We start from the raw sequence: 25,867 nt of genomic DNA, 5'->3' as shown, positions 1-25,867 counted from the left end.
TTTTTTTTTTTTTTAATCCCAGTTACGAAGGTTATTCTATTCTAATCGAAACAGATGTTTCCACTTTTAATGGTCAGGCGAGGAATCTTTTCGTTGGTTGGATCGATTTATCGTTAAACGTTACGCGTATAGAAAACACACGTACAAGGGGTCTCGAGCGTAGGAACGAACGGTCGAACGCGCTTTGGGTTCGGTCCAAAAGGAGGAAAGCGGTGTTCGCTCGAAAGAAGCCAGGGGAGCGAAGGGTCGAGGATAATTAATAAGTCCGCAAAATTTTTCGCGCTGGGGACGATGGGGTAAGCGGGTAAGAGGGAGGGAAGGAGAGAGCTATCAGGGAGTCGTGACAATTTCTCTTTGGATTTAGAGGGTCGATGGTGCGCCAGGGATAATCCGTGGAACCGTTGGACCCTCTGCTTTTCCGAGTACCTGCCATTGATAAATTTACAACGTCCCTCGAGACAGCCCTCATCGAAACGTGTTCGACCGAAAATTCTCCAGTTTCTCCACCCTGTTTTTTATATTTATATATATATATTTTTTGTATTTTTTTTTTTCCTCCTTTCATAATCCGAAATAAATCATAATTTTTAGACGCGCAGAGAGAAGGAGAATTTCCTCCAGCGTTCAATTTCGAAACATCTTCGACGACGAGCGTATTTAAAGTGACTCGATGTTCTATTATTATAGGCGAACTCGTAAAAGTAACTAATCTCTCGCGTGCCAACCTTTCTTACAAAGTACACGGAACTTCGCGTACACCCCGTATGTTAAGAGGAACGCTTTGTTCGGTATAAAGAAAGTGGAGGAGGAAACTCGGTGCATCTAAATATAGAAGTGACCGTCGCGAGGAGCTGTATAACCTTTAAGCGGCGTTCACACCGCGCCTCTGCGAGTCTGCATCGCAGCCGAATAATTCACGAGCTAGATGAAAACGTAAGAGCGGCTTAAATAAATAATCCCTTAATAATCGAACGATCCTTCGATCCCTCTCCCCATCCCCTCCATCCATCCTACAATTCCATACAAATTCCTGCGAAAAAAGAAAAGAAAAGAAAAGAAAGAGAAAAGAACGTTGCATCTATTGTGAAAAAATTGTGAAAAATTCTTGGGATTCCTGTGAAAAACAAAGGCAGCAAAGAGTGGCGACAAGTTGGCCAAGGGAGAAAGGAAAGGAGAGGATTATTAGCCGGGTCTCGTTACTCCGCCACGTAGACGTTCGTTCACCTACGCGTGTGTATATCTCTCTGTCCGCGCACCGACGACGTCTCGCCTATGCGTCGCGTTCCGATGCCTGTATCGTCGCACGTGTGCCAGCTTGCAGCCACTTTATGGCGCGACGATGACGCGCAGGAAGGGGGATAGTGACCGATTGAAAGCCTTTTGCGATCACCGTCACGCCACATCGCGGCATAGAACTCCTTTCCGTGGCCACGGCCGCGATCGATAACGACCGCGGTTCCGATCCTTCTTTCCTTCCTTCCTTTCCTCCTTATCGTTCCTCCTTGCCGCCTCCACAGCCGCTCGATTCCGTTCCCGCGAGAAACAATCGGAAAGATTCGAGCGAATCTCGAGTGATCGGTGATCGCGGCTCGAACCCACCGAATTTATCGACTCCAGTCGCGGAGGAGGGGAGGGGAGAAGGAGAATTTGCGTGCGCGTTTAATTCGTCGAAGCGATCGCGCGCTTTTTGGCGCCCACCACGATCGTGAGGCGATTGTCCTTGGACACGGTTTTCTTTTATTTATCATCCGATTCGAAAGCGGATTTTTCGTTCGAAGAGGGATTCGAAGAAAAAAGAAAGAAAGAAAGAAAGGAAAGGGAGGATTGATTTTTCGGCTGGCCGCGATTGTTGTATCCGCGCGGCACGTCGTATCCGCGTTTCGTGGATGAAAGGAGACGCGATGAGGCCGAGTATCGATTACCCTGCACGCTATATATCTATATAAAAGAAGCTGTGCAGCGCAGCTACTATTCTCCACTCTCTGCGTTGACCCGAATAAACGTTTTCGAAGTTTTCCAAGTGTCGAAAATCAGGGGAGAGGAGTTTCGTCAAAAAAAAAACGGAGTGATCGGTATCCGTCCGAGCGAGTGAAACTCGAATCGATTTTCCTCTCCTTAAGTGGAAAGACTCAAGGAGACACGGCTCGTTTCGCGACGACGTGACTCGAGTCGGTGTGGCCGATCGATTTCGCCGAATCGTCTCGTCGTCGGCAGCCTCCTCCTCTCCGCGAAGGAGGGAGAGGGAGGGATTGGAGACGAGAAAAAAGTGGGAAAAAGGAGGAAAAGCGATGTGCAAGGGGGTTTCTCGAGTGGAACTCTCGCATGGTGGGGACACGGAGACGTCCCTGAGTGGAGCAGAGACTACTGGCCCAAGGACGTCGCGGGGCCCAGATTCTACTCTTGCGCTTTTCTCTCTCTCTCTCTCTCTCTCTCTCTCTCTCTCTCTCTCTATCTATCTCTCTCACTCACTTCCTTTTTCATCGTGTCCCACTCTCCGTGCTCGCGCACAACGCTGAGCGCGTTTCTTTCACCGCGTATCCTCGTCTCTCTAAAAGTTCATCCCGATAGAATCGGCACATCTCTATGGTCTTTGACTATTTAGCAATTGGTCTACCGATCGATCTATCCAGATGACTACCCACGATATACACGCTCGCAGGGCCCACACTTGTTCCCCCTCTTTCTTTTTACCCTCCCTCTCTCCGTCTCTGCTCCCTGTATATGACCCTCCTTTCCCATCCCACGGACACATATGTAGAAAGTTTCATATATATATATATATATAAAATATATATATATATATATATAATGCGTAGAGACGGGTCCGTAGAAGCATGGGCGAGTCTTCTCGACTTGTGTCCTTCGAACCGTTGCTGCCCCACTCGCCAGTTAGCAACAGCACGGCTGCCACGGCCGGAAATACCGGGTGTTCGAGTCATACTGGGTCCGCTGCTGCCCGACGAAATGGGACCGAGGAGCGTAGAATGGTTAATGAAGGATTCTACGGCCCCGAAACGATCAAGCCCCCCAAGAACCCCGTAATTTTCGACGCGGCCAAATGTATTCGTCCTTGGAAGGAAACCTTGATTTCTACTTCCAGCATCCTCCGCTCGCGGTTTTCGATGAAAAATGAACTCTTCCCTCGCGTGGAAGGGAACGCTCGCACGGAGAGATCCAACCTTTCGAGAGATCGACCATCTTTTCGACGCAAACGATCGAGGGAGGGGGGAGGGATTTTTACTTTCTACTTTGCGACCCGACCGACGGCCGTTATCTATCGACGGAGCCGGCTTCCTGCGATACGATTTGCCGCGACTACCGGTTCGCCGTATATATTCGCTCTTTGTATTCGCCATTTCCCCTCCCCCTTCCCTTTTTTTTTTTTTTATTTCATTTTATTTTACCTCTCAACGAGCCCACTCGAACGAAAATTAAATTTTTTCCCCCGATTTTCGACCTCCTCCGCGCGCAAATTCGCGAAAATCGTCGGAAAACGCGCGGAGACGGTGGAAAAATCGGGGACGAGAGCGTGTAAACTCGTCCACGTGTCGCGGGTATCGCGATTTCCTTGCTTCGAATTCGGATTACGCTCCCATGAATTTAGATGTAGATTGTAATTTCACGCGAGGTTTATCTAAGCTGTCGTTCACACAAGCCGACGCACGTAGAATGCGTATTACACACCGTGCTTGCACACCGTGTATACGAACGGCGGCCGCCACGATGCGCCCCGCTATAAAAATATATCCCGTGTGGAAAAATTGACGCGCGCGAACCATCTATATTTAAAATGGGATATTTTCATCCGTGGTAATACGCTCGTTTTCGTTCCGATCGATCGAATTCGTCCCTTTCGAATATCGAGCGCCGTTCTCGACGAGGACGTTCGAACGTTTGAGGAGGAGGAGGAGGAGGAGGAGGAGTCGTTTTTAATAAAACATATTACGCCTTCCTTGCGAGCGAGACGTCGCGTCATCGAAAATATCGCCAGCCCATTGTGCGTTTTCGCGTGACGAAGGTCGCGACGCATTTTCGTCGACGCGTTCGTAACGCGTCACAATGGTGGCCGATTGTGTCTGCAGGGCCGGCCGAACGAAGCGTGTCGAGTGTGTTAACCGTACGTACGAAAATATTATTTCGCTTTTCCATTTAAACGACGACGTTTCGACCTTTGAGGTGCAGCCTCAGTCGAGTATCAGCCTCGTCGTCATTGAACGGGAAGAGGATGCCATTTTACGGCTGACCTTGTTTCTTCTTCTTTCCTTTTTATCATTTCGAACCGTGTCGAAACGGTGAACGATGATTGGATCGTAATTTCGCGGCCGTGATCCAAGTGACGATCGTTTCGCGAACGATCGACATTGAAAGAAATCGGTACGATTTTAATCGGATGCGTAACATTGCCATTCGTTATGTTTCCAGGAGAAAAACTCATTCCTGAATTACAACGTGTCCTGCATACTGACCCTGCCACCTTATCAACGCCAGGGATACGGCAGGCTGCTGATCGACTTCAGTGAGTATACCACGCCGCGCCTTCTTTTTTTTTTTTCTTCTTTTCTCTCTCTCTCTCCTGCGAGCGGTTCCTCGAATCGGTCAGCCTTGGCGCGAGCAAGGAGACCGGTGGATGACGACATCCGTCCAAATGAAATCGAAAGGATGGTCGAATTAGGAACCGGAGTTTGTAGGAACGCCTCCGTGGTTTCCGTGGCGTGGCCTCTCGTCGACGTTGCGGTCGCTGCGATTGAAAGGCCTTGTCCGGCACGCGCTACCGGCACAAACTCGACTCGATCCTCTCTTGCTCGAGCCTCTCGTCGTCCAGGTTTTCCGTTATTAAAGAACCGCAGCCGCCGCGGCTCATGCCCCGCCATTGCCTTCAAACCACCATCGCTTCGATCCTTCTTTTCAAAAACGCTTATTCAACCATCCTCCAACACCGCGTAGTTAACGATACAGATCTTGAGCGAAGGAAGGGGTCGCGCGATCGATTCTTTTCTTTCGTCTAACTCGATAACGAGGAATGATCGGAGTCAATGGTACGATGAAGTAGACGCGTCGTAGAGGAGGATGTGGAGGGGAGAGAGAGAGAGAGAGAGAAACTAAGACGATCGATTCTCCGGTGTTTCTCTCGATACAATCCTCAACTCGATTCGAAAAAGAAAGAAAGAAAGAAAGAAAGAAACGAGAACGGTTCGTTTCTCCTCGTTGTCCCTTATTTACGCGCGTCTGCGGGTGAGTGAGAGAGAGAGAGAGAGGACAGGGAAGGACGAGAGTGGAAAGGAGAGGAGGGAAGAAAAAAATGGAGGAAAAAGGAGGAAAAAGTAAAGGGGGGGGAAAAGTACAACGGCGGTGAGTTACGAGCGTCTCCGTTGGCGTAAAGTCGCTCGACTCGAAAGCCCTCTCCGGGAGTCCGGAGCGGGCCGGGCGTGTACACCGCGGAGCGTAGCGTTGATAATTAAACGTGGGCTTTTTGCCGTGACGTCATTTTCATTGATGCCGAGGAGTCGAGGCAGCGGTATGGGTCGCGCGCGTACAGGGGTGGCGCGTCAAACCGGTGGAGGAAGGGACGGGGCTTGTGGGTCGACGTACGAGAGTCGTTGGGGATCGTAGGGGTTGGGGGAGGGTTTAGCCCTGCCAAGTTTTCCGCAGGGGATGCCGCCGCGGCGCGAGAGACGTTGCTTGGACGGACTCGGTGGTGGCGGCGGCTGCGGCGGCGGCGGCGGTGGTGGTGGCTGCCGGTGCTAGAGACGGCGGGTGGTGGTGGTGGTGGTGGCGGCGGCGGTGGTGGTGGTAAAATGGTAGCAGGGTGGTGGGAAGATTGGCGGTGGTGGTAGTGGTGACGGATAGTGGAGAACGTGGGTTGGAGTGGAATGGTTAGCGGAAAGTGCGACGCCCGGCGTCTCGCCACATCGATCGACCCCCACAAACCCCGTACGCGCTCTACCTGCTGTTGGCTTATGCTGTACACACGGACAGACAGACGAGTGCGGGCGAGATTCGTCTGGTGAGCGTGCGGGGTGTGTCCGATGCACCTTGTTCCATGCAAAAATTCCTAGTTTTCCAACTTGGACGAAGAATCGTAATTTGCCCGGGAATAAAATCCGGTAGGGAAAGCAGGGTGAGGAGCGAAAAAGCGCTCTCTCTCTCTTTCTCTCTCTTTCTCTCTCTCCCTCGATTCTCTGGCGGAGTATCGGGGATCGAATCGGGGCGTTAGACGCGGGCCACGTGCTCGCCTGTCTCGTGGCGGCTGCCGCTACATCCGAGCAAATGTATGTTACGCGTGAATCTCGGTACACACGGTTGGAGGAGATAGGAGCGATCGATCGGTGGACTCGCGAACTTTTTAAGCGGAATCGTCTGGTCGGACACACCCTGGTTGTCCTCGAGGAGGAGAAAGGGAAAGGGAGGAGGCAGGTAACAGGGAGGCAACAGGGGTCGGCCCTAGAGCGATTTCCACCTGGTTCGATTGGAAGGGCTCGCGATCGTATGACCTCCGATGACCTCGCCCCACGGGAGCCACGTAGGGCGTAGGATTGGCAGGCAGGGCTACCGACGCCCTTTTCCTCCTCGCAGGGCAGCCGCCACGCGGAGGAGAGGGATCAGAGTCCGCGAAGCTTCCCCTATCGGGCCGCTGTCACGCCGATCCGTCCGTCCACCCTCCCCTGCTTACTACCACTCGCCTCGCTAGTGCCGCTTCCTCTTCGACCTCCTCCTCCTCCTCCTCCTCCTTCTTCTCTCGCCGTCCTTCCCAGCCACCGTTCCTTCTCCTCGTGCTCGATTTTCTACCACCACCTCCAACCACCGCCCATCCACCGGTTCCGCGCCGATCCCAAAACTCTGCAAACTGAACGAACGCGTAATGAATGCGTCGCTGCCTTCCCAAACCTATCGTCGCGCCACTCGGAAACAGAGAACGCGTGCTGGTAGTAGAATCGGGACGCGAAAAACGAGAGAGAGAGAGAGGAAGAGGGAGAGGGAGGGAGAAAGAGGGAGAGGGAGGGAGGAGAAACGAGAAGGTGGTGGAAAAGAATTGGGAGAGGGTGGCGAGGATAGACTGTCCTCTCTCTGTCCGTGAAAGGCTGTGCGGCTGGCTCAGGAGTCTGGAGGAGGAGGAAAAGGATGGTCGTTGAACCCCTCAGCCTCCGGGACATCCTGGAATAATCCCAGCGCAGGACCGGTCCTCATGGACTACCTCATGGATACACTCCGTAAAAATCGTCTCGCCTTCCTTTTACCATCTTTTACCTTCTCTTACCCGACACCTGGCTGTACGCGATCTTTCTTCCTCGCTTTTTCTCCCTCCTCTCCCTCCCGTCTGCGTCTCCATTTTTCTCCCTCTTTTTCTTTCCCCTTTAATCGCGAGACACTGTTATCGTCTCGACCTCGATTATTCGGGTAATGAGAATTCCGCGGTTATTTCGGGAACGTTGCTGTTCACTGGAGATGCTTCCGCGAGGATTTCGCCTGGCCACTGCTGGTCGTTGAACTTTACGGTTTCCGGATGTTCTGGAAACCGACATCGACGTGTCTGAGAAACGGAAGAGTCATCGCTATCTCACGCGTAAAATAGAACCGTAATCGATCGGTTTTTTTCGGTGGAAAAAAAAAAAAAACGTCGTTCGTTTCGCACTCTCGTATTTTATTTTTGTATCGAACTGTTTGTATCGAGTGTTTCCAGAACACGCACTCTCAAACATATATATATATATATATATGTATCAATCGTTTTTTTCCACACGAGTTCTCTCGCATTTATGCACTTTCCACGCTAAACTTGCCTATGCTAAATGGCATTGAAACGAGCACGACGAAGCTGGAATATTCTCGGATCAATGCTTTCGCGTGTCTTTTTAAGAGTAACGGCATACCAATGCGAAATCAATACAAGCCGCGCGTGTCTGCTTCTTACAAATATAACGGATGACCCATAAACGGAGAAATCTCTTTAGGCTAGTCCCCGCATCGCTGATGCAATTTATTTAATTAGTTAATTAGTTCATACGCGAGGAATGAGAAACCTTAAACGTCCACTCGCCCGTCGCGAATATGTTCCTTCGTCCATTCTATACGTTTCCCCTTTACGAAACTCGAATATCGTGGTTCGATAATCCGAAAGTATCGCCATCGGACATGGTCTAATTGCAACGGCCGAAAGTAGGGACGGATTCGAAATCGATTCTTCTCTTCTTTTAGTCCTAACAATTTTTTCTTTCTTTCTTTTATTTATTTATTTCTTTTTTTCCGCGAATCGTACATACAGCATCGTAGGATACAGCATCGAGCGAACGAGGCGTGACGGGCATTCAACCAGACTTCAGAAGCATCCGGACATCGCCAGTGCCGTATACTCGAAAAAATGGTTCCCACAGTTATCTCCTTTCGGAAAATTTATCACGTGGCAAATTTAATCCCTAATCACCCGTCATCTTTTCTCTCTCTCTCTCTCTCACACACACGTACATAATACGCTTATTGGCGAAGATTTCATTCGGAAGGAGATAGATTGGTGTTCGAGGCGAAGTTGAAATTATTTTCAATACGGCACTGGCGCCGCGGCATTTCATCCTTCGTCGGTCACTGACACTAGAAATGGCTTATAGCGGTGGCGTCGATTCAGGATAGAGACGTGTATTATGTGTGCGCACACGAATGCACGCGCGCACGGTCTCTCTCTCTCTCTGTACCTATGCGGCTTCGACGGCCACCGGTATCTCGTGCAATTGGAATTTCATAGTCTGTCTAGTGGTCCGTGCGCAAGGGCGTAATGTAGTGGGGCAAAGTAACGAGGGGATATTACGAGAGAGGAAATGATAACAATCTCGTAGAAATCCTCCGCATTGTCCTACGCGACGAGGAGAAATTCATTGGCTCGCGACTATGAGAGAGAGAGAGAGAACGTCATCGATTAGAATATTCGCGCGATCGATCGACGACCGTTTCACCTGTCGTCTATTGACCTCTTTCCCTCCGCGTCCCTCCCTCGTCGATCACGTAGAGGAGGAAAATTTCGTAGATAGATGATATGATTCAACGTTTACACTGCGTTTTGCGCAGGTTACTTATTGACCAGAGTGGAGAAAAAGATTGGCTCCCCCGAAAAACCTCTGTCGGATCTGGGCTTGATCTCGTACCGCAGCTACTGGAAGGACGTTTTGCTGCAGTACCTCTGCAACTTCGGGGGCAAGGAACTCTCCGTCAAAGGTAATACAATACCGGCCATGCGGAGCAACACGCCTTTGCAGCGCACGCTTTTGACCGATTTACAAGACGCGTTATTTTAAGAGTGGCGGCGCGGAACCGAAACCGTCCCCGTCTCGCTCGAGATCGTACTCGAGAGAGACATTTAAGAGAGACCCTCCTCCTCCTCCTCCCCCCCCTCCCCTCTCGTTAAAGCGATTCATTCGTCACGCGCTTATTATCTTTCCAGATATCAGCAAGGAGATGGCCATCGATTCGTACGATATCGTGAGCACTCTACAGGCCCTCGGTATGATGAAGTATTGGAAGGGGAAGCACATCATTCTAAAGAAACAGGTAAGTCGTCCATTGTGATTCTAATTTTCCAGTAGGACGTAACGGAAACAGGGATGGATTCCTCCTCTCCCCTCGTGCCAGGGGATGGCGAGTCTCGCGTTTCCCCTTTCCCCGTTTTCAACTGCTCCGTGTCATCGTGTCACGTGATTTATGGCGACCACCTCGAGACAGAGAGAGAGAGGGATCGTTCACGAATATTTTGTAACGAAATCACGGGCGAGGTTCGCGTTCAAACTTTTATATATATATAAATTACGTTGAACAGGGGTATAAATTATCGTTGAATCCACGAAAGGGAATGAAACAACTCGCTATGCAACGGAGAAACGGTATTGCGCATGATTACGAACGATCCTTCCCTTTTCCTCCTTCCGTTCGATGTGTTTCGCCGCCTTTCGGCGGAGGTAAAATGCTAATAGGGGTTGAAACGTCAATCGTCAAAGGATCAAAAGTGCAAGGATACCGTTTCCCCGATGCGCGATTGTTGGAGAGGTGTTTCGGTAAAAACGAACGATTTCCACCGAGAGGAAGTCGAGTCCCGGGACAAAGAAGGGGGGGGAGAAAAGAAAAAAGAGAAAGAGAGAGAAGCGAACCGGTGGAGAACCGTTGAAATAATTTCAGGACGTGATCGACGACTACAAGGAGAGGGTGAAGAGACGAGGACCCGTCTACAAAGAGATCGATCCGGAGTGTCTGAAATGGAACCCCTTCCAGCCTCCCAAGACGCCCTCCGCCTCGAACTAAGGCTTGCAGCAGGAGCCCGGAATGACGCCGACGCCGACGGCGACGGCCTCTCCCTCCCTCCCCCTCCCCCTTCCCTATATTTCTCTCTCTTACACGCTCGTTCACCGGTGTCGACCAAGGGCGGTGGTCGATCTTCTTTCGTCTTCTTCCTCCTCCTCCTCCTCCTCTGATCATCTCCTCTGTCCTTTTCCTCCAAAGATGTTCCCATTCCCCGTTTGCTCGCGCGGTTTTCACGCTTGCAATGAAAATACGCGAGGTAAAGCGAGAATCCATCGAAAGATTCGGATTTTACGAAAACATTCGTCAGAGAAATCACCGAGAACGAATCCTATTCTCTCGGGAAAATTTTCGATTCGAAAATTGGCAACGTTCAAAGTATCGTGCACGTCCCATCCCGAATTAATAACTTATTCCGTAACAATATGATAGAAAAGAATCGCGAGACCGAGATCGAGTTTCCTCGGTGGAGAAACGACGAGAAGTTGCGGTTCGTTGTCAGCGTCGTTTCGTTCATCGATTTTTCGAATATAATCCGTGGCTGTTTTTAGAAACGATTTTTAACCAGATTATAACGATATGCGTTGTTGATACATGTAATGATATGTAACAGCGTAAGTCTGTCGCGCTAAGTCGATGCGATATCATGCGTGTTGTTCGACGCAGGACAAATTTCTTTACTCGAAATCTATTTAGACCATACGTTGCTTGTAGCCGGTCCAACCGAGACACACGAACCAGAGATACGAGTTATTGATCGCGCTAGCGAACTGTACACGGTGAACTGCAAAACGGTGAGTTTCGAGCGTGATGAACACCGAAAGGCCCGACGTCCTCGGTCGAGCCCATTAAGCAACGTGAAAATAACTTGAAAGCTATCGAGTCAAGGTTGAACAGGATCAATTTAAACGGCGCGTTCCTACATTCGCCGATACGCCAGTTGAGCTGATCGTAAAATAATTTTTTTTTTTTTTTTTTTTTTTTGTTTACGTTTTTAGATCTAAACGGAACGTTCTTTAAGGTTTTTAAATATGATCGTAAATATATCGTAATAACGATATGGTATCGTTAAAGGGAATACCATAAAAAGGATAGGTAAATTCGAATGAAATGGAATGAATGTTGTACGCATAAGCTTACACACGAATACATACACACACACACACACACACAAACACATACATTCGCGTAAATACGATCAGTGAAATGAATTTCTCATTTGTCTTCTTTAATCAAGTTTATTCGTTACTATTCGATACAAGTATTCGAGTTGAGAGACACTGCGCGACTTTATCATTCACAGCGGAAGAACGTTTGTGTCACGTTTCAGTTTTTCTTGCAAATACTGTTGTAGATTTTTTCTTTTTTTTTTTTCTTCAAGGTTTATTCAGCTACCGATGGTTCCCTTCGTTGACCAGAGAGTCAGCTATTAAGAATCTGTAAATTAAACATTTTATGACCGTGTATGTTGTATAAGGTGTACAATATTATTTATAAGAATACAATTTTTATCAACAACGATTTTATACGTTTTCAATATATGTGCTTTTATGTACTCCTCTCCCTATCTTTTTTTCCAACGCAAAGATGAGACACGCTTTTGCGAAGAATTAACACAAAATATCGAATTTTACGCTTCGTTAATGCTAATGTTATTTCTACCATTAATCGAGTGTTTTTTTCTTATGCAAAATTTTATTCGCATAGCTTTGCATAAGGAATATACTTATATGTTAAAAAAAAAAACTGTAATTCTCTTTAAAAATTTTATATTGTTGTTAAGTATGATAATGAACAGTTTTCTTTATAATGCGCAATTATTTAATAATAATATTCGATATTTTGATATTTCGAGAAAATTTAATCAACGAAATTTCTTTTTTGTTTTCAAAAGCCAACTTATAAACCAAATAAATTAGATTCGTCAATTCGCCAAAATTGATAAATTGTATATTATAATTACAAATTATCGAACGATTAAAAGGGAAAAAAGAACAAGATCATAAAATTAAATGTGGGCGACGGTTCATAATCTGTCTTTAATAAACCGGAAATACGATATAAAACTCTTTTATGGACACGAGTCTTTATATAACCTGTCGGTTTTTAAAGCTTATTGATACGATTCTGCATCGTCTATTGACTCTTAATACCACTTTAATTTATTTCATACGTGTAGACGTGTCTTTCACGGACATTAGTTATATTTACTGATCAAGTGTTGTGCCGGGTGACACAACATGATTCAATGCTTTATCTATCCATGTTGTCAAGTTTTTAATTTTTTTTCGACGATAAAATTAAAAATTGGGTGTGTCTTGTATCAAATTGTACAGATATATTACATATGCTTATAGATTATATTTCTTACGTATATTTGCATGTTTATCCATCAGGTATAATAACTAAAGCATTGAAAAAAATTGACACGTTTACCATAACTCGTGTATTACAACTCGTGTACAAATTATACCATTCGTTAAAAATAAAACGTGATAATTTTTTGATAAATAGCACTTCTTTTGCAGAGCAACTTCATCGGATCTTTTAAGATTCTTCTTTACCGACACATGTTACCGATATGAATTATAGATGACATATTGCTATAAAAATGTCATTCAAGATTCATTGAAATAACAAGGGATCATCAGGATATCGAATTAAAAATAAACAAACGCGAGAAGCGCCATTGAACGAAGGTAAGTTTTCTCGGATGTTTTCGGAAGTTTTCACGCATTGCAGGTGATTTTGTGACTAGAAGTTTGGAAGTTTATTGACCGAAATAAAAAAGAATGTAATGTCGGTACAAATAGGCACTTTTCGACGCTTCTATCGGAACCGTGCAAATAGACGAATAATTGCGTTACTTCGGTTCCTTCTCCTCCCTCTCCCTCTCCCATTCTATCTTCTCTCTCGTTTCTTTCGCTCGGTGCGCTGCCACGCGACCCCACGTAACGTCATTATCCCATTAGTTCGCGACATTACGAGGCTACGGTTCCTCTCCTTTGCCCATCGAGAGAGAAACGATACTCTCGTCTAACAATGTTTCATCCACGTAACAACAGGGCGCCGGTTAATTTTATTTCCCGATTAAACGAGGATCGCGTTCAAAATTAAATCGTACCCATTAACCGACACTGTATCGATAATAACGATCGCATTTTTCGACGGATGGTAATAATCGGGAAATAGGAAATAATTCTATTATTCAGTCGCGTTCCTTGTAATCATTGCTCAACTACGCAATCGATAAATCGTATTCCGATTTTTTAAACTTATATACATATTTTTCGAAATTTGAACATTCACAATAATTATTCTTCTCGTATTGGATGTAACGATCAAAATTTCGTATCGAACTTGTATTTTTCATCCTCGTTTAAGATGATCGATTTTTTTTTTTTTGCAACGACGAAATAAGGTAGCAGGGCACAGTCATATGAATTGCGCTCCAACAGGTGCCGGGTATCGAGTTCACCAGAGCACCTGATGAAGTACAATTAACATGCAGCCTCCAGTTCTTCCCTCCTCTCTTCCAGATTGTTCGCATTTCTCTTCTTTTTCTCCATTATTTTCTCTTCTCTTCTCTTCCCTTCTTGCCTCGGTAGTGACTGAATTTTGCAGCAGCGGAAAAAAAGCGATGATCCAGTTTCGCCGCAGCGCGCGCTACTTCAGGTACCTGACTGATTCGAAATTGGCACAGCCTAAAGTACCCGAGTAACGCGCGTTGCGCACGACAAGTAACGTTTCCTCCTGAACAATCCTGTCGCGGATAAATTACGCGACTGCAGCGCCACATTACGACAGCGTGTCCTGCATTTTGAAATAAAGATTCGAGCGCATGCTAAGAAACGTTAACGATAGTTCAATCGCGACTAAAAGAAATAAGCTGAGTGACAATAAGACGTACGATTTACGAGGTGGTCCGTTATTGTCCGTTTAACAAAACAGAAATAGTATAAAGATTGAAATGATAATATTATGTTCGCAGCAAGTAGCAGTGAAAAATTCCTTTCTGTAGAAAAACCGACAATAAATTCTTTCCGCAAACGTTGATTCGCATTCATCGGAAACGACTAAGTACCGTAAAAGATTAACAATAAATCGAGACCTTCCAATAGAGGTTACAAACCAGTGTGCAGGATTTATCAAGAAAAGAAAACTTGACAGATGGCAGATGTTGTATCGTGGCAGGTAGCTGAAAATTTTCTAAAAAAAAAAAAAAAAAAAAAAATCTCTAAAATTTTTTTCTATGAAACACGACGTGAAAGATATCTCTTTTTAGTCCCTGAATAAATACGGGAATTCGCTTCACTAAAATTTTGTTCAAATAAACTGACAGAAGATATTCGGGAAACGGACGGAGAGAAAAATTTTGTGAAGTGGAATACGCGATTCTAAGGAAATATTTTCTTTCGTGAATGATAATTATAGAACATCGTTAAAATTTTATATCTTTTAAAATGGTATAAAATAAAATTTATATCGCGGAAAAAAGTTTTCATAGATTTACAATGAACTTGATAACTAATCCATTGGCGTCCCAATAAGAATTGTGACATGACATTGCTCGTTACTCATCGTTACTCGACACGTCAGAGAAAACACATATCGACACAGACTTGTTACATTATGATATTCCAGTTAATTCGTTGTATAAATAAACCGATTGATGACAGGAGTTGTTGTAAATGTCTCGAAGGAAACGTCATCGAGAGAAAAACGTTTAACAAACACGTACAAAGAAACGAGTCAAAGTCTCTTAATATACTCGAGCTGCTTAGTTACTTGGATTTCTCTTCTCCCGATCGTTACACAACATTATACACTTTCGTATAATTCGATCATAAAATCCAATCGTTGCATTTTGGATCTCTAACAAATATTATACGCTCAATTTTCACAACGGTAATTGCTAATCTAAACTTGTCACATAAAATATCACTGGTTGTAGTAATGTAAACTTTTCACACAAATATCATTAACGTGTATCATATCGATGATTAAACTTATATCATCTGTTACAGAAACTTCTTGATAATTGGAAGATAGTCGAGAAATTCACAAAAGTCAATAAAAGATAAGATTCTAAACTTGATAATTTCGCACCTTAGAATTTTTGAAACCACCTTTGAAACCAAATCGTTAACACGTTTCGATCGTTCCCGATAACAAAGCAGAACTGTCCGAGCACTAGATTTTAACAGGATTTTTATTCTTCGTCGCCGTACGATTTCTTCGTACGGAAAAAGAAAGGGGACGAAACGAAATTGGAACGAAATGAAAAAGAACGCGATGAAGGAATGCGTGTAAGCCAATTAACGACGGGGCGACGCAAGAAACGTGCACGGAGATTACACGATTTCTGATGAATGGTAATATTCCTGGAGCGGTAGTTCCTTCGCAGTGGCCGACGCATCGTGACATTGAAACTCCTACACTCGTTGGTGGAGGTAAAGGAAAGTCTCCCCTCCTGCGTCGCGTTCCCTCTTTCCCGTTCTTCGTCGACGAGTGACGATAATAGGCCGGGAAACGTCGACGATTGCGGGGTAAGGGGCGAGGGGCGAGGACTTCGATGAATCAAAGCGAAGGAGCCAGACAGAGGGTGGGAGGGAAGAAAGAAGAGAACCGCGACAGCGTTGGATCGAGATAAGGGGAAAGGATCGAATGGATTGCAGGGTGTATGGAGGGGATGAAAGTCGGGGGGAGGGGGATGGAAGAGGGCAAGGTTGCAGACGCCGGCAACCAAGAAGGCAACCACCACGTTTACACCACTACGACGACGCACAATACGACGTGTGTAACTGTTCGTCTTTTTCGTTCGAAATTCTCTTCCAACTGCTCTTCTTCCCCTCTCTCTCTCTCTATTTATCGTACCACTAACATACAATCATAGTACGATAAATAGTATCACAATTACGAGCGTGATGATACGATCGTCATCACGCTTTTTACTTTAATGAGAAACGCTTAAGTGAATGGAATTTTTAAATATTTTTAATAAATACAATTGTATCGATAAGAAATTTTCTCTAGAAAGTTTTCCACGTTTTATTCTCGTACATTATTTCAATCACACATAGAAGTTCTTCTCGAAAATTTCCCTTCCGACGCTCGATTTAAAATAATTTAAATTGTGGATACGTGTTTGATTTTTGTCTTACCCGAAAAATTCCCATAAAAGAAAGCGCAAATGATATATTTAATCGATAAACTCGCGGTCTAATCTAAACTTTACCTAAGCGGTGATTTTAAATAATAACGTTGTCGTGATGTTTCCGATAAGTATATATACGTAACGTAAAAAAATCGTACTCGAAGCACTTCGATATTAAACTGCAGTATTATTCCTCACGATAGGTTATTTCAAAGATAGTCATCGGACCTTTGATCACCGATACAGTCACGAACAGTTGTAGAGGATAATTAGAATATTGCACCAGCCGGCATATTTTAGACACGCAAATTTTTCTAGGCGAATATTTCTTAAAAAGGAACGAATTTTATCGAGACGAAAAGACAAGCCATGATCCTTCGTATCAACTAACGCGAAAATACCACTAGTCTTGTCGTTTGAATGCCTCGTTATTCGATAGAGAATGCATCGATCCATTGTTAGCCGACTGAATGGCATTTCTGCGATCCCCGATTCGTGTTTCGGCTTCATCGACGCCAATAACGCCGCCGCCACTCCTTCCGACATTGTTACCATCTAACATACTATACGCCGTCGATAATCTCGATTGCTTGCTCGAATGCTGTCCGAATCTCTATGGCGAATTCGTACTTCGTGTCTCGCAATTATTTCTCCTCGGCCAAAGTACAAAACCGGTTGTAGCTTAGTCCGCGATAAACGCAGCACGATGGTCTCCTTGCGATATCTAATATCGGTATCGATCCAGTATCGAACCTTTACCAATAAATGAAATTTTTTTCCTAATCAACTGAGCTTCTGCTGGAATTTGAATTACGTGCAGCGCGTGAAGTCAGAGTCCGATAGTGTGAAAATCGATCGCGTACACGCACGTTCGATGATCCCACTTAACGGGTAAAACAGACCTTTCGACTTAATCTTTACCGGAAGTGTGACGTCGAGACCGTGTACTTATATATCTCCCGCGGAGAATGAGCGTATATGTCACGACCGTTAAGAAACTTCCGCTGCAAGTCCGGTGGATGAGTCAAGATTCCGTAGAAAACTCGCAACTCGCGCGGTTATACACATCCGTGAAAGTCGATGCATTCGTTGAACAGAGGCGTTTGTCGAGAATTGTGACTCATCTAACGGCAATGCGACTGTTTTCGCGAATCGTACATTCTTTCGCGTCTCGTTTGGCCGTTACACGTTTACCAATCGTGTTTCTTATTTGAAAGGAACGTTGCGTAGTTCTTCGAGTAGGCAGCTCGATTTTGGACAATATTTGCTGATGTAACTCGACACTGGAACAATGGAAAATTCCATTATCCGACGTTTGTTTTCTGTCAACTTCCGTTGACATGATGACGGGAAAAAAGTCGATCATATTGATTTCGAACCCGTGGTTGTGAGATTTTTTTATGTTTTTGAATTTTAGTTATTAATAAGTTAGACGATCTTGACGGTCTTGTGAATATTAAGAAAATATTCAACTGGAAATGAAATAATATTCTGTTAAGTCTTGAATTATGGATGATAGATACCGTTAACATGTTTAACATCAATTAAGCGTAAAGTTGATTTATCGCATACGATATCAATTTCAAGTGAATGCGAAATTCTCGTAAAATGGTAAAATTAGTAAGAAATTAGACATATCTAGTAAGTTTCTTGCGTGTAGATAATCATAGTATTTGCGAAAAGTAATTTACGGGAGAAATAAATAGAACTTTACCATTCAATTCTTATTTTTCTTATACGAAATCGATAACGATATATCTGTTCTATTTACATTTCAAGGATAAAGAAAGATTCAATAGATCGAAGAAGAAGAATAAGATTTTAATAAAGTGTTGACACATCTACTTGAGATTTGATCGGAGATTATCAATGACGACAAAATAACATCGATGAAGAGAATTTACTATTATCATCTTTGTCGCGAATTCCATTTAAAATATATATATATATTGAGAAATATCACGCGATAAAATCATTTGAGAAAGACTTGCGTATTTTCAATATTGATTTCTGATTCGCAATATTTTCAATAAGTTCAAACTTAGGAGTTTCAAGAACTCGACTAGTCGATACATCACTGCTATTTGAACGAGAGGAACGCAGAGTGTTCCAAAACGTGCAGAAAGAGAGAGAAAAAGACTGGCAGAAAGTTAAAAATAGCCGTTCTCTCTTCTCTCGATGCTTCTTTCCGCGCACACATCGTCTATCATTTCACTTGGGCTTCTTTCAGCCTACCCTCCTCCCTCAAATATGGAGGAGTGATCGGTTACTACTTGAGAATCACACAAGCGAAATTCACGCGAATCAACGATTATTATTTGTTTTAAAATATTGGAAAATATTCAAAAATAAAATAAGAGAATAATCTTGAGTAATTCATCCAGCTTCTTTCTCTCTTTATTTTTTCCACAAAAAGTCCGCGAGTCTGGCAAAATATTTTTAATATATACAAATTAGAAACAGCAAGAAACTTTTATTTATTTCTCATTTTAATTTACACGTCAAAAATCCCATGATGATGATTCTATGATGAACGTCCATATTTACATAAAAAAAAAAAAAAAAACTAAAACCGACGATTGTGCACAAGACAAAGAATGATTCTTTCATTGTAAACGCTACAGCATGTTGTAAACGATCGCACAGTAGGAAGACGAACAAAGTATCGAGAAATCGTGTCTTTAATTATATCCGAACCAGTAGAAAATCGGTTAATTTCGAGACGATGAGTCAGTCAGATATGAAGGAGAAGAAGAAAAAGAAGATGAAAAGAAAGAAATTCCTGGCAAGAGAGAATCCACTGTGCAATGGTTCCGAATCAAGACTTACTGAAGATGAAGAGAAGAGACACGTATACGAACACGTACACATACGCGACAAACGATCTCCAACAGCACAGGCGGAGAATTTACGCGACAGCGAGAATCGAGGGGTCTCGTCTGCCCTTGAAAGTTTTCGTCTACGTGCCTGACCCTCTTTACCCGACACTGAACTGAACTGTCCTTGACGGTCGGAATGGTTCACGATAGCCAGCAGGAGCAGAGAGCAAACGACAGAGAAGACCTTAAACTAAACCTGCCTCCCCGAATGGAGGGGTCCTTAACGAAGTACGAGATGGATATGGAGGGGCGCAATCGAGACTAGTCGGCGCCACTGGACCATCCTGCACGGATGAACGCCTATAGTCGATTGTTCTCCGATCTCACGAATTTCAAGGACGTCTATGCGAAACCGGCTGCAAGAAGAAAGAGATCTAGGAATTTTCTTTTTCTACTTTTTTTCTTTCTTTCTTTAGCCCAAGCTATTTCGCCATTTTCTCTCTTTCTTTCTCCCTTTCTTCCTTCCACTATCCCCCCCCCTCCCTAACGCGATCCTCTCTCTTTCCACTTAAATATACACTCTCCTTTCTTTCTCATAACGCGATGGTTGACGTCATCGAGATTCACATACCATTTCCGTTCGTTTTGTCCAGATGGAGTCTACGCGTATCGAGACTGTATAGAAAAATATTCGAGAAGAAACCAACGAAAAATTTTTATCTTTTATCTCTTCAAAGATTTTCGTTTAATTCATTAGATATTCTTTCATGCAAGAAAATATTATATTTGTTATTTGAAATTTAAAAATTTTATCCATCTTTCATTTTCATTTAAAATGTTAATAAATAATCTGTTGATCTAAGTGCTTCGTTGCAAAAACATTCCAATTAAATGCTTACTGAAAACTCGTTTCATCTATGTGCATCCTGATCGCGTTGGTTACAGTCAGCTTCTTTGTCAGAAAGGGGGAGGTGTTCCAAGTATATACACGACACGCATGTAAAAGAGAGAATGTAATCCGAACAAAGAAATGCGTTTTATTCTGGTCGTGCTGTATATCGTTGTCCCGCATTCTTAGGAAAGTTACGCATCTGGACGAGCTCGATACCAATATTCCGTTGATGTGATAGATACAGAGGAAAACATAACTGCGTAAACGCTGCATAATCACATAAATATCAAAATGTACGATCGCCAAAAAGAACGCAAAGAAAGAACGAAATAAAATCTTTAATGCAAAAAAATTATACGATTCCAAAGTTTCTGAACGAAACAATGTATGAATAGAATTCTAGAAAGAAACATGCTTTTGTTCTGATTAAATAATGAGAACTCCCGATAATGAGAACTCGCGGCAATGCAGTATGAGGGCAATTGGAAAATCCTAGGATCAGCAATCTCCGTAAAACCACGAATCGGCAGACCGCGACGTCGAAAGCAGCTGCACACTGGCCAGAAGAAACCACACACGTACACAAAGCACATACTTGTGTATACACGCAAGCTTGAGAGAAAAAGAAAGATAAACGAACAGATAGAGAGATTCACCGTGAAATAGAAGATTTTCCAATGACCATGCTCTAGTGTCCAGTAATGTACGAAATGGAAGAGAGACGTAGCGAGGAACGATTTACACATCGTTACAAAAAGAAAACGTGTATATGGATATACACAGCAGACAGACAGACAGACAGAGATGGCAATGTTCGGGAAACGAGCGAGTGGAGGGGGTGCAGACAGGGGCGGGGCATGTCGCGGAGGGCCCCGCGCTCGAGGGAAGGAGGTAGGAGGTAGGACGGAGAAGGGTGCCTAGCAACAGGCCTGCCGGCAGCCGGGCAGAGCAGCGTGATTAAATAAAACCAGCGTCGGGCACGGCGACCCACCAGGCGTTGACATCAGCGCGCACATGTATAAGAGGCCTTTTCGAGTACTCATAAAAGATAGAGAGAGAAAGAGATGGATACGAGTCTCTCTACGCACCGATACATCGAATAGAAGCATCGTTGGTGTATGCGTACCACGAGGCCGTCCCGGTACCGAACGCACGCCTTCGAACCGGCGAATTCTCTCGGCCCACATGACTGACTCGCCGGCTGTCGGCTGGCCGCTGCCTACCCGTTTCCCTGCCTTTTCTGCCTTTCTTCACCGAGACCACTCTAGCCTTCGATTCGAGAAAGTATTTCTTTTGTTTTTTCTTCGTGATTCGAAATTCAACCGGTCTTTTATTCAAAAAAAAAAAAAGAAAAAGAAAAAGAAAAAAAAATGGCGAATATTTATATGTAAAAAGTTTTTTATAGGAAATAAAGATGTGAAATACGAAGTATCAATTTTATGATAGTAAGAGAATTTGAAATAATTGAACATAAAAGAGATAAATGGGAAGATGTGAAAAGTTACTTAAAGTTTGACTTTGATAATGACGCAAGTGAATCGTACGATTAGTAGGAATGTTAAATCAAATCATGTTCCTTATATGGAAATCGTCGAATCGTGCAATCTATAAATATCGCCAAAATATTGACTTTTCGATAGTATTTAATTTAAACAGATACGAAAAATGTTTCAATTAATGAAAAATGTGTCTAAATAAAAACTTACTTTTAACAAAATGCACACAATTTTTTAATCTTATAAAATATATTTTCTCTTCACTCTTCAAATTTTCTATAGTAAGATTTTAATAATAATGAATATACAAAAATTAATTTAAATATAAAAGCAATTTATCAAAAAATTATATATAGTATATAATATAATAAATATAAATTAGATATTGCAAATTATTAACTTTGTTACATGTAAAATGATCAATCATACTAAATTTTGTTTTTTATTTTTATTTGAAAACTAATAACAAGAAATATTGTGAAAAAAATAATTAGAAATAAACATTAACAAATTTTTTATAAACATATGAATATACGCAGTTACATGTTTTGTAAAAGGTGTTCACGAAATGTGTCAACATGTTAATGAATGTATTGGCACCTGCAATAACATCTTTACAACAAATTTATATTACTGACTATCATTATTTCTGTGATAACTCGAAAATCAAAATTCTTAATAATATAAATTAAAAATATGATAATAATGATTCAAAAAATTGAATAAATAATATGATTTAGAAAAAAATAATAATAATAAAATGAGCAAAAAGATAGCATGATATAAAACTTGTTAATATACAATGATTAATTATCAGCATTAATTATTTGAAAAATCTTTAATAATAGAAAGTAGAATCAAAAAGCGCATGCGCTTTTATGTTATTAAAAAAAATTAAAAATTCTTTGATAAGCAATTAATAATAACGTTCGGGACGAACAAATATTTTCCCGTCACATATAAATTTCTATATATATTATTTTTTTGAAATTCTCAGAAATTGATAATTTTATAAACTACATTTAGCAAATTACTTTACCGAGAATTGAATTTACCTACGATTAAGCTTTTAACGGTTAACGTTTTAGGTTCACATGCACAGAAAAATATATTACTATATAGCCAGGAAAATGAAGCATAAAGTTCAAGAAGAAAAGAAAATTGAAATAGTACAAACTAAATTCTGATCTGTGTTATACATTTTTATCTCGAGCAGTTTAAATTTTTGCTAAATTTAAAATTGTTACGTAAAATCAATATAATACTCATGTTATATGTTAGAACGAAGAATATGGTTGGTTCAAGTTTTCAACGAATAGCAAAGGGGAGTAGTGTTAAGAGGAAACGACCGTTAAGTGGTATAGCGAATAATCGTGCAGCAGAATAGTCTTTTGTACTTTACTATCGAACAATCTTCTTTTTATATTTTACTTTTTTTCATAACATCGCATTGAGAACCGCACATTTTTACTTTTATTAGAAAATTATTAAAAATAATTTCATAATTCTTTCTCTATCGATCGTATTTCAAATCTTATCAATTTTATATAAAAATTAAGAAAATAAAAACAATTGAAAAAATTATAATCTTATGAATGTATGAATAAACCAATGTAACTAAGAATAAAAGATAATTTACAATATGAAAAATAAAGAAAACTAGAAAAATAATTAATTTCAAAATAAGAAAATGAAAATAAAATAAGAAATTTCAAAATTTTTATGAAAAATATGTGCTTTCATTTGATCGTTAAAGTTGGTTTCTTAAATAACCATCCGTTAACGATTAATGATTTTTGTAATGTTTCAACAATATAATATCAAAAGAATCGATATCGAAGACCCATGAAAATTACAAGCTTGTATCAATAAAATGATAAAGCGAAAACAAGCGAATAATTTACCTGACTGAAGTGCACGTGTTCGTCTCTTCCGGTGAGCAGCGAGAAAGAGGTTAACCGACAGGTTAGCCGGCAGCGCACCACTGTTACGTGACGTTTCCTCATTTCTTTTCGCCACATCAATCGCCATTTCTTCTATTGAATTTCGGTCGACATCACCAAAAAAACTGTTGAATCACTATTCTTCTTGAAGAATTGAAATCAAAAGACTGCAAGATTAACTGATATGCGGGCCTGAACCAGCAATAGCCGGCACGCGTGACAGTCGCGACTCCAAATTTTTTCTCGACGTAATTTGTACCCCGGATACTAAGAAATCTGATTTTCGTTATTTTTTTCTTTTTATTGTTTTTTAATTTATTTTTCCTTTAATTGCGCGTTTCACTATTTTCAAAAATATGTAACGAAAAACTTTCCACAAAAATCCCAATCGAATTAACCCTCCAGCACCTGAACGTATGACAATTGGCAATCGTTCTTTCTTTCAATCTCTGAATTCATGCTGCTTCAACTAGGATAAAAGAAGCAGAAGAAGAAGAAAAAAGATGATGATGATGAAGAAGAAGAAGAAGAAGAAGAAGAAGAAAAAGTGAAGTGAAAGAAAGCAGATTTTGATAATAGAACGAAAAGTATCGGGAAATCCGTAAATCTGTCTTTTTCGCAAACATGCTGTGTTTGATGATGAACTTGCGAAATTCGGAGTTATAAACTTATTCAAAATACCGATGTCTTTTAAGCTCTTTCTTTGTTTCTCTCACACGCATATGCTCCCTTTTTCTCTCTCACTCTCTATCTCACGCAGCACGCTCTCTATCTCGTTCATGGCCGGTGGAAATGGCCGCATTTTAACACGTCACCAAACACTCGACAATTCGCTCGCATACCAATATACGTGGCAACGAATAATACACACTTACGATTATTCATGATAGAGCGGATAGACTTTTAAAAAGATATTCGTCATTTATATGAAGCACATTATTATTACAAAAAAAATTTAGATTCCATTATTCGCAGAACCAATAAGAAAAAAGAAAAAAGAATTGTACGTGCAAAAAGGAGCATTAGAAATTAGGAAACTATGCAAAATAGATGGGTGACAAGTAGGAAAAAACTAGCGAAGACAAAATCGGTGGACGATGGACGATGATGCAAAAGATCTCCGATTGGAGAGCGAACGCAGAACGATGTGCGAAAATACCTCTTTCACGAACAGCCGGCGACGAACTGGCCGATTGGCCGTTGCACGGGGCGCAAAACTGCCGGTCTCGCGGCGCGCCGCTACTACCCGTTCTGACGATGTAGATCCCACTGGGCGGCCCGATCCTAGACGAGTGCGCACGAGGCCGATCGGAGCTAGCCGAATTCGACCGGAAGCCCACCGTACCGAGAACCGCCGAAGCGCGTCGAACCTTTGTACTTTCCGCCCATCTCATCGGGAATTCCTGTCGGAATCGCCACGGTCGCGCCTTTATCCGTGCGTGCAATTCACGGTCCTGCCTTTGCGAATGTTTAAGTGTCGCGGGACCATCGACTACTACGGAATACACCAAAATTTAGCTTGTTTTCAGAAATCATGAAACATCTTCTCGCATAGTGAAATTATGTACATACATACTAATTGCCATTTTTTTACGACGTAAATGTTAACGATGTTTAAGGTAATTTTAGACTAATTTAGACCGCGACAATTATTTTTATTAAATAAGATTAAATAATAATCGAGTTAAATAGTAATGAAGATTTATAATAATCGATTCGATTGCTGGAATTTTATTTTTATGCGAATAGGAAGATATAGAGAACGTTTCTATTTGTTGGCAAAACTATCGATCAAGGAAATTGTTGCAGCGAAACGCGCATACTCGAGGGCTTCGTTTCGTCGTGGTATTAATGCTTCGATATTCTGAAGACTTTGCGGTATACATGCACGGATATATGCACGTAGTCCTTAGTCGTGTTATTACGCGATCTGGTGCAATTGGAAGCGCCCGGCGCCAATCTCTTTCTTGCCTCATAGAAATTGCAACGCGCGCAAAAGTAATATTATCGTATTATGGTTTTGATATTACTTTACTCTTCCTATATCTTCAGGAATATTGTGCGTCCAATTATCGAAGAACTTTTAAAGTGTTCTGAAATCGAAGCTAAATGGAAATGTAAGCTATAAGCGTAATATAAAACTTCTTTTGACGCAAAGAGGAGAGGGGGTTCTTTAAAGAGTCACGGGGAATCAAAACGTTTTCATTGAATATCAATTAATAAATCAGCCAATCGAATTGACGAGATTTTTAGTTTACAAATCGGTTTCGTACAAAGGAACTCTT

At 42.3% G+C, this 25,867-nt stretch overlaps 1 protein-coding gene, 1 long non-coding RNA gene and 2 other non-coding genes across 6 annotated transcripts in view; 1 reads left to right on the top strand and 3 right to left on the bottom strand.

The window, feature by feature from the left end:
- Nucleotides 1–11,814, top strand: part of LOC408793 (histone acetyltransferase KAT7) — a 23,297-nt gene extending 11,483 nt beyond the window's left edge. For 2 of the 3 annotated variants that reach the window (XM_026440196.1, XM_026440195.1), the window contains exons 10-13: nucleotides 4,423–4,516; nucleotides 9,055–9,201; nucleotides 9,428–9,534; nucleotides 10,156–11,814. In XM_026440196.1, the coding sequence (XP_026295981.1) occupies nucleotides 4,423–4,516; nucleotides 9,055–9,201; nucleotides 9,428–9,534; nucleotides 10,156–10,278 (471 nt within the window). In that variant the 3' untranslated portion in view covers nucleotides 10,279–11,814. The remainder of the gene's footprint in view (nucleotides 1–4,422; nucleotides 4,517–9,054; nucleotides 9,202–9,427; nucleotides 9,535–10,155) is intronic. The other variant, XR_003304552.1, reaches the window with a different exon arrangement.
- LOC102655676 lies at nucleotides 11,651–25,867 on the bottom strand. The gene is made up of 2 exons (XR_001702774.2): nucleotides 23,544–25,867; nucleotides 11,651–11,712 (listed from the first exon to the last, which is right to left on the bottom strand). It is a non-coding gene; the product is annotated as an uncharacterized LOC102655676 (long non-coding RNA).
- On the bottom strand, nucleotides 13,702–13,791 carry Mir305 (microRNA 305). The gene has a single exon (NR_031524.1). It is a non-coding gene; the product is annotated as a microRNA 305 (primary transcript).
- Nucleotides 13,925–14,024, bottom strand: Mir275 (microRNA 275). The gene has a single exon (NR_034288.1). It is a non-coding gene; the product is annotated as a microRNA 275 (primary transcript).

This window comes from Apis mellifera, linkage group LG4 (assembly GCF_003254395.2).
Source record: "Apis mellifera strain DH4 linkage group LG4, Amel_HAv3.1, whole genome shotgun sequence".
Taxonomy (NCBI): Eukaryota; Metazoa; Arthropoda; class Insecta; order Hymenoptera; family Apidae; genus Apis; species Apis mellifera.
The sequence above is the reverse complement of the archived record's forward strand: the minus strand, read 5'-3'. Positions and strand labels throughout refer to the sequence as shown.